This window comes from Periophthalmus magnuspinnatus, chromosome 4 (genome assembly GCF_009829125.3).
Source record: "Periophthalmus magnuspinnatus isolate fPerMag1 chromosome 4, fPerMag1.2.pri, whole genome shotgun sequence".
NCBI classification, from domain to species: Eukaryota; Metazoa; Chordata; class Actinopteri; order Gobiiformes; family Gobiidae; genus Periophthalmus; species Periophthalmus magnuspinnatus.
Genome location: NC_047129.1, coordinates 18,572,021 through 18,585,539, shown reverse-complemented (window position 1 = coordinate 18,585,539; position 13,519 = coordinate 18,572,021). Strand labels below are relative to the sequence as shown.

Below are 13,519 nucleotides of genomic sequence, written 5' to 3'. Positions count from 1 at the left end.
CTAGAACGTTTCACAGTATGGGTTTACCCTAAAATACCTTGAATGTGTTCTTACTTCCTCTCTACAGATCTGACTTTTAATTGGGCGTCTTCTGCATGTCCCCATTGATATAGATACGTTTAATGCCATACTGTGGAATATTCCAGGCAAAGCAAAAGTGGCTCAGAAGTTACGGTGCACCTTTAGCCCAACTTCGAGAATTTAAAAGTTTATCAGTAACAGTCTACAGCGATCGTAAACAGAGTTATGGAGTAGCACATGTTTTGGAGCAGCTCTGGTGTGCGTGCATGTGGACCCCGCTTCACAGCCCACTGACTTAACGCGTTACCGGGGCAACCACACCACTTGGACTGCAACGCCACATACCAGACAGACACATGTAGGAGAAATTATGGTATGTCTGCTACTCCAAAGCCAAGACTAATTCCAATGTAACGAGGCGAGAGGGAGAGCGGGTGCTGAGTTTCAACTATCAGATGTCCCTCTTCAGTAGCTTTAGGAACTTTTTTTTTTCGACATTTTTGCTTTTCTTGAGGTAATTTCTTGATGTAGTCCTATTTAAGGCTTGGTTTAGACAAATGTAAAGGTCCTATATTACGCAAAACTGACTATTGTGAGCTTTAATCCATGTTCTAACGCTGTTACCTCCTCAAAAACAGACCTGGAGTTGTGTTTTGTTTCATTCACACATGTTTGAGTAGCACTTTATTATTATTCTGTTTACATCTCCAAACCTCAAAATGCTCCATTCCCCTTTGTGAAGTGGTAGTTTTCAAGTTAACAGCTACGTTTTACCTTTTGTTTCGTAGAGATTGGCAACTCCAAAGCTGAAATCATCCAAATGACTCTTAACGAGGTTATATGAAGTTTAAAACACTTCCTGTATTACCACATGATGACATCACAAGGTGGAACAGAGTATTTTCAGTTTGCGAGAAGAACTCAGCCTAAATATGCAGGTTTGTTTGTGTGTTAAACATGTGTGAATGAAACAAAACACAACTGCAGGTCTGTTTGTGATGAGGAAACAACATTAGAACATAGATCATAAAATGGCATAATGTGGGCCCTTTAAACCGGTTTAGATCTGGTGTTACTCGGGAAGCCAGATCTTTTCTTTGGTAGACTTTGGTATGAAATGTTTGCTGTAGGACACACACTGGGGCCTGGTTGGACGAACAGAACGCTCACAGTTTCCATTTTAAACTCAGGGCTGTCTATTTAAGGCTTAAGTAGCGCTCTGTTTATCCTTTCAGTCTTGTGAATGTGACACTTTTATCTGAGTGCTGAGTGTACTCGGGCACAACACAGATACACTGTTTTACCTTGGTCAGTTTGAAGGGGAGCATTCATGAGTCAAATAAATAGGTTGGCGTTTGTTTCTAATTGAGAGAGTGTTTGCTAGCAGTGGTTGTAGATAAGCAGGCTGGTGCATTTTTGATATACTTTACAAATATAGCTAATCAGGAATTCTCAGAACGTGTTGGAAGCATAGACAGTATAAAGAAGTGAACTACGTGAGTGTGACATCACCCTCCAGCTTAGCAATGCTGCCAATCAAACCTGTTGCTAACGCCAGCGAGAGAAAGCGCCTGATTTGTCTGTGATTTATGATTCTATTGATTTATGGACACAATCACGAAATAAAAACCCCAGCATCATGTAGAGCAGGTTAATACGAACATTTTAAGACCAAAATGATTAGACTGACAGCAGCAGTTACAGAGAGAGAGAGAGGGGCGTGACAGTTTTTTAATGTAAAGTGAATTGAAGCCAGAGTCGTTGGAGCAGGAAGTGCGTCCATGGTCACTTCCTGTTTGGAATACAGCGGCTAGCAGGTTAGCTATGTCCATTTTTATATACAGTCTACGGATGGAAGGCTGAAGGAAGTGGCTAAAACATGGTAAACATACACTGACAAAATAATTAACAAAAATAATTGATACTTTACAGTTAAAACACAAAGCTAGGACGAACCTTTACCAAAAAAAAAAAAAAAAAACAGTTTTGCCTCGAATGTTCCACAGTATGACATTAAATCTATCCATCCTGCATTTGTTCAGTAACTTCGTGGTGTATTTGTTGCTAAAACGTACCTTGAAAAGATGCATGTCCACAGATCTGAGCTGTAACTTGGCCTGTAGGCATCACATCCTCGTCTTCATGGAGATTGTCAAGTTTAATGCCATACAGTGGAACATTTTAGGCGATTCAATAACATCTCTGTGGAAGCAAGCAAGTAGCAGACTATATGCCGGAAAAGTTACAAGGCCACGTCTGAGACCACATTGTAAATTTCTCTTGTTACATAAATCTACTGTGTGTTTTATTGAAAACCAAAACAAACCATCAAACACAACTGTAACTAATATTCTCAGTGGTTTTAAAAGGTCACTGTTTTCTTCATACTTGAACCTCACTCAGACTCTTTTCCACCTTGTGATGTCATCATCTGGTGATACAGGAAGTGCCCCACTGTGTTTTTAAATTCCACACTTCACTAGAATCATTTGGATGATTTCAGACCTGGACCTAAAGGCCAATCTCTACTGAACTAAATGTAAAAGGATCTGTTAACTTGAAAACTACCACTTCATGACATCACAAGGTGGAACAGAGCATTTTGAGCTTTGGAGATGTAGACAGACTAATAATAAAGTGTTACTCAAACATGTGTGAATGAAACAAAACACAATTCCAGGTCTGTTTTTGATAAGGAAACAGCATTATAACATGACTTAAAGCTCGTAAGAGTCAGTTTTGTGTAGTATAAGACCTTTAAACAGGCTGTTTTTTATTAATTCCCAGTTAAATATATTCTCTAACGGGGCTGCACGATGATGCAGTAACTAATTCTGAATTGCAACTAACGATATTTGACTATAGCCTACTTTTTGCCTTTGTTTAGTGTCAAACTGTGCCAAAATAAAAGTTGAACAGATAAACCAAGATCAACCCAAGTGAGAAAAATCATGAATAACATCTGCCATTTTGTGCATTAAAAATATTACTTTTCTTCAAATTTTCTAACTTTATGTTGTTGTAATATATTTATTTTCTTGTGATACTGATTACTGCATTATATCGATATTTTTGCAGGCCGTTCTTTAAAGAGTATTCTGATTTTGACTTCTCTCTCGGGATTGAACCTCGTTATACTCACTCATTTTACAGACATGTTTTAAAGCTCTGTGTGTTCTTTGAAAGCACTTTGCCGTGGTTCCAGCCCATTGTTTGAATACCGGAGTTGAACTTGATCAATAGAGCCGTAAAAATGTCTGCTGCTCTGTCAACTGTTTAACTCCTCGTGTCCTGGTGTTTATTTGACCTAGTTGTGTCTCGGCGTGTCCCTGACGTGTGTGTGTGATCTGCAGGTGGTGGGTCTTTACCGTCTGTGTGGCTCTGCAGCTGTGAAGAAAGAACTCCGAGAAGCCTTCGAGAGGGACAGCCCTGGAGTGGAGCTGTGCGAAAACACATATCCTGACATCAATGTTATCACAGGTAAGCAGGACGGTATACACACGAGTAACTTATCTTAAAGTTCTTTACTATACTGAGGCGACAGTGGCTCAGTGGTTAGAGCAGAGGCCCCCCAACCGGAAGGTCAGAGAATTTTGATTCACGCTCGGATCAAGTTCTGTTGTTGTGGCCATATGCAAGACACTTCACCCACATTGACTAGAATGACTGTGGTGTGTGCGTGAATTATTGGAGGTGCAGATTGGCAGCCATGCTTCTGTCACCCCAGGGCAGCTGTGGCTACAAGTGTTAAGAGGCTTTGTTGAGTTGCTGTGCACAAGTGTAAGGAATTATTATTATTATTATTATTATTGCTATTTATGTTCATATTATTGTTATTTATTATTGTTATTTATTATTATTATTATTATTATTATTATTATTATTATTATTATAAATATTACAATAATACATGGATTTTTTTAAATCTGTTTTTTGTGATGAGGAAACAGCATTATAACATAGACCTTTTAGCTTTTAGCATTATAAACTAAACTATTTATATTCCATATATAACATCACAGTAGTGTCATCATAAGGCCACACCTTCACTTTCATTTCATATATTTCACCATGAGGACTTACCATGATTTTTAGACATAATGTATTTTGAACACACACTTGAAGTAGTTTCATTAATATGACATGGCTGTACTAGTTTTAAATACTTCAGTTGCTATCAGTTAGCATCTAGATATTTGTTTTCTTTGACATCAGACTGAAGAGAATGGTTCAGACATTGCTGTAGAATTGCGTAAGTTCATTGGGGTCAGAAGTTCTTACCAAAACATTTCATAATCAGCCTTTATGAGCAGAGGGTACTGTATACGGCACCAGGCAGCTCTGGTCTTATGATACTGGTGCTGCCTGGTATGGACCTTTATATTACATAAGGCGTAAGCGCAGGATTAACTTTTCTACAGAACACTATGTAGTTTCATTTCATCTGATTTGTGCTGTTTATTAAGAAAGTCTAGTTATGTCACAAGTCACTGGCCGAGTTCATGATCATCCCAATCGATTTCAAGGCAGAAACAACAGACTGTTTATATAAATGGGCATAGCTAACCTGCTAGCTGCCGCGTTTCAAATAGGAAGTGATCATGGACATGCTTCCGGCTCCATCGGCTCCATCTCACTTTCTATTTCTACACACTTTACACGTCTGTATTAGCAACAGCACCAAACTGTCCACTTTTACATGTCCTTAAAATGTGTTCCATTTTTGGGAAGCAAAATAACCAAAAAAGGACCTTTTCATGAGATCTTGGATTAAAAGATCTTCTCCACCTCTTTTCTTCCACCTCTCCCTAATACTCCTCTCTCTGTCTTCTCCTCTCCTTTTCCTCTCTCCTCCTCTCCCCTCTCACTCCCTCTTCCCCTCTCTCGCATCCTCACCTCTTTCTTTTTCCTCCCCTATTTCTCTCTCCTGCTCCCCTTTCTCTCTCCTCCCTCTCCCACTCTCTGTCTCATTCTGTCTCTCCTCCTCCCCTCTTTTCCTCTCCTCCCTTTCTCGTCTCTCCTCTCTCACTCCCTCTCTCCTCCTCCCTTCCTCTTCTTCCCTCTCTCCTCTTGTCTATTGTTCAGTTTTTAGACGTATCATGAGATCTTGTGTTGAAAGTTCAACAAACATGTGGTATATTGAGCCAGTCATCATAGTCGCTCACAGTGATGGGTTTTTATATTTACGACCTGTTATTAAGTTACAAAGTGCGCCTTTAACTTTCTAAACATTCTTCCCTGGAGCAATTCAAGTGTGTAACCCTCTCCTGCGAATCTATAAGCAAACAGAGATTAAGTATTGATCCGGGGGCAGTGAATGTAACGCCGTCTGCTCTGTGAAACGTGCCTGGACTGGAGTGTCCTGTGTGGAAAGGCCGTGCAGTAAAACATACCTCCAGTCAACATACCTCCAGTCAACATACCTCCAGTGTTACTATCAGCAGAATGAGAGACCACAGCCTGAGGGGAGCCCGCACAAGTAACTCGTGCCGTACATTCACGCCATTCTTTCAGTGCAAGCGTTTCAGTTCAGACATGTTTTAGCTTAAAGGGCCCATATTACACTGTTTTCTAATGTTGTTTCCTCGTCACAAATAGACCTGGGGTTATGTTTTGTTTCATTCACACATGTTTAACATGCAAACCCTGCATATTTAGGCTGAGTTCTTCTCTCGAACTGAAAACACTCTGTTCCACCTTGTGATGTCATGTGGTGACACAGGAAGTGCTCCACTGTGAGTTTTGGCAAATGGTTAACGGTCACAGTTTTATATAGCGTTTCAAGGCACTCACCCATTCACACACACATTCATACAGACACTGGGGGTGATGTGGGTTAAGTGTCTTCCCCAAGAACACAACGACAACATTTATTTGTTGGGAGGTGCCAACCTTTGCATTAGGGGACAAAACACTCCAACTGCCAACTGAGCTACTGTCGCTCCCGTGCACTTTCACTAGAATCATTTGGATGACTGGAATTGCTAATCTCTACTGAATTAGAGGTAAAAAAAAAAGTAGCTGTGAACTTGAAAACTACCACTTCATGACATCACAAGGTGGAACGGAGCATTTTGAGCTTTGGAGATGTAGACTGACTAATAATAAAGTGTTACTGAAACGTGTGAATGAAACAAACACAACTCCAGGTCTGTTTTTGAGGAGGTAACAGCATTAGAACATGGCTTAAACCTCACAAGAATCGATTTAGGATCTTTGAATTTCACGTTTCCAAAGGGGATTATATTGAATCCAATTTCCTGAATGCGATTTGAAGATTGAACGATATTTTTTGGAAAAGCGCTGACGTAAGCGCTGACGGCTCATTCAAATGCTTGTCCCGTGCTGCTAACTTCCAGCCTCCCTGAACGGTGAATTAAAATGGAAGCGGTGAGTTACAGCTAACCTTGTGCACTATACAAACGGCTGTGTCACTACTGCATTGAGTAATCAGACCAACCAAGCGATAAATAGACGAGGCGGGGCTTGTGTTGTCTAAAAAACTACTTGGTCATGATTTTTTTTTCTCTCCGCTCTCCCACCGAAAAGAGGAAGACAGCAGAAACCCCTCGGCATTGTACGAAGCTCCTGTTGGTTTTGGGAAGAGGCCCTACGTAGACCTAGTCCGACCATGCCAGCTTTGATCGGCAAAGAACACACTTAACAGTTGAACGGCTGCGAAAAAAGGCCCAGTACCAATGCGGATTGTTGGGTTTTGCTTTGCAGCCTGAATTTGCTCTGCCAGAGGAAAGGGGGAAGGGAGGAAGAGGAGAGATTTTTACGGTTTGAGCAAAATGTGTCCATATGGGATTCAGCTATGAAATAGTGGGAAAATGACTTGCTTATGGGGAAAGGTTTGACCCAGAAATGACACAAGACTTTACTGCGACTTCAAATTCAGTTTGTTGTTTTTCATAAGATCTGCTTCAGTGGCTTGTGTGAAATATGGAATCGATACTGTGTTTAGTTATTCATTGGAAAACTTTTGGGGAATTGCATACTTACTATAAAACTTAGAAAGATCGGAAAGAGATTTGCAGTTTGGCAAAAGGAGTCGTATCAGCTTTAGCCTGTGTTAGCTGATCCATTAGCAGAAGCAGAACCTTAACATGCAAATCTACACATTTACACGTCTTAAATCAGTCCTATTGTGCTTGTGTCTCTATATTTAGAATCTCTGACACTCGTGGATCCTCATGTTATAAATTGCACATTTTACAACACAATATTCATCTAAAACGACTTAATAAAAAACGACTTCCTGACTGATGCCCAATGAGAGCTGACGTCGCCGCTGACATCATCACAATAAAGAGCCGTGTAGCTGTCGCCGCCCCCTATGCAGATCATGCTAGCGAACAGCAATCTTTTTTTATCTGTACCAAATTTTCTACGTGATGCTGCTGAATCCAACTGGAGAATGAAGTAAATACGTCACAGTTTGGCGTGTACCGGTGGAGGTGAAAACGGGGGTTGATCTGCAAAATTACGTCTTGAAAATAAGCGATTCAAGATGACTCAACATGAATCACTCCAAATACAACTTCAAGAAGATAAATGAGCAGGAAACGACTAGAACATGGTTAAAAGCTCTGAAAAGTCCAGTTTACAGAATAGTTTTGGTTTAAAGGTGCAGTTTGTGACTTTTCCTGTCTCCACAGAAATGTCATTGCTTTGCCGGTTTGAACAAAATGCGTCCAGATGGGATTTAGCTGTGAAATAGTTGGAAAATAGTTCTCATTTATGGGAAAAGTTTGACCTGGTAATGACGGAACCATTCAGCGCAACTTAAACGGAAAATATAATGTAAGTTAGAGTTTGAATGCGTTTCCCACTGTAAGCTGAAAACACCAGGGACCTCTCCTTTCAGACCTAATAAGTGAAAGGGGGACTGACACGCCTAATTTAAAAGCGGATGTAGTGAAAGGGATTATGGCAAGGTCAAAGTTCAATCTAAAGCTTGCAAAACATGCTCGATGTGTCGCTCCTCATTGTTTCAAATCGCACGTCCCTTTTGCTTCAAGTCACAACTGACAGAAAGGAAGGAAAGTTCCACAATGCGAGCCGCCCACTGTGAAGAATCAAAACAAACATCGTTATCTGGAGCTGGTTTAGAGAACATGATGTTTTTGATGATATCTGACTTTTTACTGAACAGAAACATGGGCAAGTTAACAAATTGAGAACACACAATTCTGTTCTATTTATTTTTTTAAAGGTCAAAGTCACAGCAGCAGTCGCCTCTTTGGGCTGAACGAGAGAATTTATTTAACCACCAGAGAGTTACAAAATCCAAAGACACTGGTCAATAACTGAAGGATTTAACAACATTCATAGAAAACAAGCCAATGGGGAACTGTCCCAGAGCGCCCCCTGTGCTTAGACCGTCCTTCTTGGAAAGGAAAAACAAAACGAGGAAAACACAGAACCACAGTGAAAAAGAGATCCACTCCCAGGGACTAAACCGGGATTAAACCAGGACTAAACCGGGACTAAATCAGAACTAAAGTGGGACTAAACCAGGGCTAAACCAGGACTAAACCAGGACCAAATGAAGACCAAACTAGGACCAAAACAGGACTAAACCAGGACTAACTAGGACTAAACCAGGACTAAACTAGGACTAAACCAGGACTAAACCAGGACTAAACTAGGACCAAACCAGGGCTAAACCAGAACTAAACCAGGACCAAACCAGGATGGGAATTCTGCAGATGTGTCCATAATTAACACACATTAATTTGCAGATAAAGTCCAAATTGTAGAACCAGAGCCCACTCAAAACTAAGGAACAGTTGGAGCACTTTCTGTATTACCGCATGACATCACAAGGTGGAACATAGTGTTTTCAGTTTGAGGGAAGAACTCAGCCTAAATCTACAGGGTTTGTGTGTTAAACATGTGTGAATGAAACAAAACACAACTCCATGTCTGCTTGTGATGAGGAAACAACATTAGAACAGATCAGAAAGCAGAGTAATAAGGGTCCTTTATAGAGGCAGAAAGTGACATTTATACTCCACAAACTGAATGAGATTTGTGCCACCATCATCATAACAAATGGGAAACACTGGCTCGTTTATTTTAAAGTGGCTGTACGCAGTGTAGTTGAGCACAATTTGTTTTGCCCCATTGCAGATATATTGTGAAAACCGCTTTAGATTCAAAATGAGACCAGCGTGTGCTGCCAGCATCTAACTACAAAGGATTTTATTGTCCGAGAAAGTCCAGGAAGTGCGCTCTTAGCATTCTAGTAATAGTAATTCCACTCTGGCCTCTGAAAGTCGTGCATCAGGATTAGGATGCTCGGAATGTGTTCAGAAAGTGCATTTGTGGGAAAACATTTGGGCCACTGCTAAAATGTTCCAATGAATTTGTTCTGTTTTTCACATTTTTAAGCGCCTTTGAAAATATGGGCACTTTTTGGTCACATTAAAACCACCAGTTGGTCTCCAGATAATTTGTAATTGTAACTGGGTATTGTTCTTTGTCACATGACCAATACAATCAAATTAACACAAATTTACTTTGGTTTTATTTGAGCTCCAAAGTAGACCTCAAATGTACAGTTTTGACATCAGCAACCTCAGGAACTAGGGACTTTTTACATTGTTCAGACTTGCAAAAATGATTGTGTTGTCAATAGAAGTTTGCGTACATGGCAAAATCTTGTTTAGACCAACTTTTTTCTTTTTTAAACTTTTAGCTCCCCATTATAGGACATGATTATGCTAATAAACACGCTACATGCTTTAAACATGCCAGATTGTAGCTACAGGTGGCAGTTTTCATCTTTTCCCCCACTTAGACACACGCCTTTGCACTTGTACTCTGGAGGCAAGGTGAAGTGTCATGACACAATGACATTACACACTGGTCTGACTCCCCATCCATGACTAACCCGCCCAACCTGGCTTAGCTTCAGACATAGGACCAGATCGGGTATTTTCAAGGCGTTTTGGGTCCAACAGGTTTATTTTGTATGTTTTAGTTGTTAAACAAACATTACATTACCCATTTTATTTGGCCTACATTATTTTTATTTCACTTTTATGTATCCAGGTAGGCCGACTGAGAACCAATTCTCATTTACAATGACAATGACTTAGCCAAGAGACAGCAACAAAAGGAGAGCACAAGGAGCAAAACAGTGAATATAATGCGAAATAAACATACAAATAAAAAAATAAAAACATACGTCACATCACACATTACAAGAATATTTACAATATAAAAGATACGCTTAAAGGGGAGGTATTAGGGCAAATCGCTTTTTTTTTTTTTTTTTTTTTTGCTTTCTACCATGTTATAACATTGTCCCTTATCAAAAACATGCTTGACTAATTTAGTGATCTCTCCTGGGGCCTTTTCAAACCTTCCTTATGTTTATCTGTAAGATTTGTCCAAAGCTCCGCCCACAAGTCTACATCACCCATGCCCCCACATGACAATTCTCCATAAATACACAAAAACATGACACAAAACTGTACACTACTATCAAACATTACATTACCCATTTTATTAGACCTACATTATCCTTTATTTATTTAACCACCAATCCAACCATAGTTTTCCAACACTTCCTGCTCACTGTTTACTGATCCTGATTTATTCCTTCATGCCGTTGCTCTTGCCTGGTTTGACTTTTCCATCGCTGGCTCACCCGTCTCCGCCCCCCTCGCCACAGCTCCTCCAGTGAAGACATGGAAAGTCATTAACAAGTGCCCCCTTTGTTGCCGAACAAACACAGATGGTATTTGGCTCACGCATGGGGGATTAGCTGAACCCTGCCCGGGCCAGAGACACACAGCGAGACCAGTGCTTCAGATGCCCTGCCGTGGGCGTCTGGGCTCAGAGGTGTTTGTTGATGTATTTGTGAACGTGCTTGAGGTCAGGTCAGGGAGCGAGGTGAGCGGTTGGGTTTGTGGGACGGTAGGATTCATTGGCTTAGCAGCTCATAAATTGTTGATTCGGAAATATTCAATGTCAGAAGAATTGTACGTGTTTAAAAGTATCGGGTAAAGTTCTGACTCCGTGGGCTTTTTTTTTAAATGGCTGGGAGTTAATAAGGAACATGCTACTTCTGGCTAATTTGAATGTGAACAAAAATATGGATGAAATAATGTGAGATTATGCGACAAAAAGATGCTCTGTTGCAACTATCAAGTACATAGAGCACCATTGGAATTAGTAGGCAAAAATATTCAGCTTCCTGTTACAATAAGCAACATTTTGAGGACTTTTCCCCCACTTTTTGCCCCTTATGTCATGCTTTGGTCTTAGATAAGTCGGAAACACATGCACGGTTCTGCTTATCCTCACTCTGGCATTAGGTTATTTTTAAATATTTTGTTGTAAACTCAAATGTAACATAAAAACTGATTAGGCCTACACACGTGCCTGAAGAAAAGTGAGTAAATTTAGCTATTTTTACTCTACCTATTCCACCATAATTAATTCATGACGTGTTTAGCTTTGACATCCGCAAAATCTGTCAGGGCGTGGAGCCGACCAGTTGGGAACATAAGGCTCTGGTGCTGAGCGAGGGGAAGGGAGGGGTTGGGGTGGGCCCGGTTGTGGAGGGGAGGGGTGGGCGGGTGCGATGGGACAGGGAGGGGCAGGAGGCTTGAACAGACCCCTGTTTGTTCTCGGAGCTCGCACAAGAGGACTGACCCTCAGCTTTGTTTGAACAGGAGGTCAGAGGGGAGTGCGCTGGCCCGGTGCATTGTGTGCCTTGTAGTGTTTGGTGGCACATTTGAAACTGTCAAGTGAAGAAGGGAAAATGTTTACATCCAACCAGTTTGTAAGTGTAATTGGGTATTGTCACATGACCAATACAATGCTTTGGTATCATTACAGCTGGAAAGTGTACTACAGTATCTTTACAACGAGGGATGTTTTTACTGTAGGACTTCAAAAATGATTGTGTTCTCAGTCGAAGTTGGTCTTGTTTAAACCAACTTTTCCTGGTTTAGACTTAAGTCCATTTAGTTCCCCGTTATTGCCCAATGATCTTTTGCCAAATCTATTATTATTATTATTTTATTTGGTCCAGACAGTGCATTTTAATCAACATACATGATACATATTATAAACACGGCAGGTTGTAGTCATGGGGTCAGTTTCACTTGTCATCCTAAATTTGCTCAGATAAAAACACTCACTCATTCATACTAGAGGCGAGGTGAAGTGTCTTGCCCAATGACACAATGACCCTGCTTAGCTCCAGATCAGGTATTTTCAAGGCGTTTTGGGTCTAACGGTTTGATTTTATGTTTTAGTTGTTAACCAAATGTTACAATACTCATTATTAGGCCTACATTATTTTTATTTTTTATTTATTTAACGTTTGTAGGCTGATTAAGAACCAATTCTCATTTGCAACAACAACTTAGTCAAGAGACAGCAGCACAAGGAGAACACAAAGATCAGAAGAGTGAATATAATGTGAAACAAACATACAAATAAAATATCACACATTATTACAAGGCACAGACTATTTACAATATAAAAGAGATGCTTAAAGAGGAGGAATTAGGCCAAATCGCTTTATTTTTGGAGCTCTCTACCCTGTTATAATGCTGTTCTCTCATCAAAAACTTGCCTGAAGAGGTTTTAGATGCCATCCATGTCCCTTTGAGTAATCTAGTGATCTCTCCTGGGCCTTCGAACCCTCTTTACGTTTGTCTGTAAGAATCTGTGCAAGGCTCCGCACACAAGCCTACATCACCCATGCTCCCACATGACAATTCTCCATAAATATACAAAAACATGACACAAAACTGTAGACTATGACTTCACAAACCTGGTGTGATGTGCAGTAGTTTCATTACCGCTGATTGTAATGTGATAGCGCTGTGAAGGGGAAGGGGCTTTTGACTCGGAGCATCAAAAATGAAAGTGAAGCTTATAAAACATTTCAATATGTTGTTTTGTGCAAATTTAGCATTTTCGAAACAATAAACATTAATGATTTAAATGCAGTTAATACCCCACAGAAGTAAAATACCCTCTTTATAAAAACTTGGACAGACTTGAAAGTAAAGCAGACTTGTACACAGTCTGTGTGATTATATCCGTTACCAGTGACGCGGGCCAACATTACTAAACTTCCGTGCACAGTTTGTCATCTTGTCTGGGGCGCACCTGCCGCTCTGCACCTGTTCAGTCTGACCTTGTGTGGATCTGTGTGAGTGACTCTCCCCAGGCCTGTGTGCAGCATGAGCCACACAACCAAACCCAATCAGTGACTCGCACAGGCTCAGTGACTCGTACAGGCTAATGATTCACCTGAACTACCCCCCCCCCCCTCCAACTCCTGCACGTAAAATAGACTTTAAAGCAGCATCTCACACTCTGAGGACTAAACCAGGACTAAACCAGGACAAAACCGGGTCTGAACCAGGACTAAGCCAGCACTAGAGTAGGACTAAACCGGAACTAAACTTTTATTCACACATGTTTGAGTAACTTTTTATTATTAGTCTGTCTACATCTC

At 40.6% G+C, this 13,519-nt stretch overlaps 1 protein-coding gene across 2 annotated transcripts in view; it reads left to right on the top strand.

Moving 5' to 3' along the window:
* The window catches only part of syde2 (synapse defective 1, Rho GTPase, homolog 2 (C. elegans)), an 82,810-nt gene that overhangs the window by 50,760 nt on the left and 18,531 nt on the right, over positions 1-13,519 (top strand). For both annotated transcript variants that reach the window (XM_033964706.2, XM_033964705.2), the window contains exon 5: positions 3,375-3,501. In XM_033964706.2, coding sequence (XP_033820597.1) covers positions 3,375-3,501 — 127 coding nt within the window. The remainder of the gene's footprint in view (positions 1-3,374; positions 3,502-13,519) is intronic.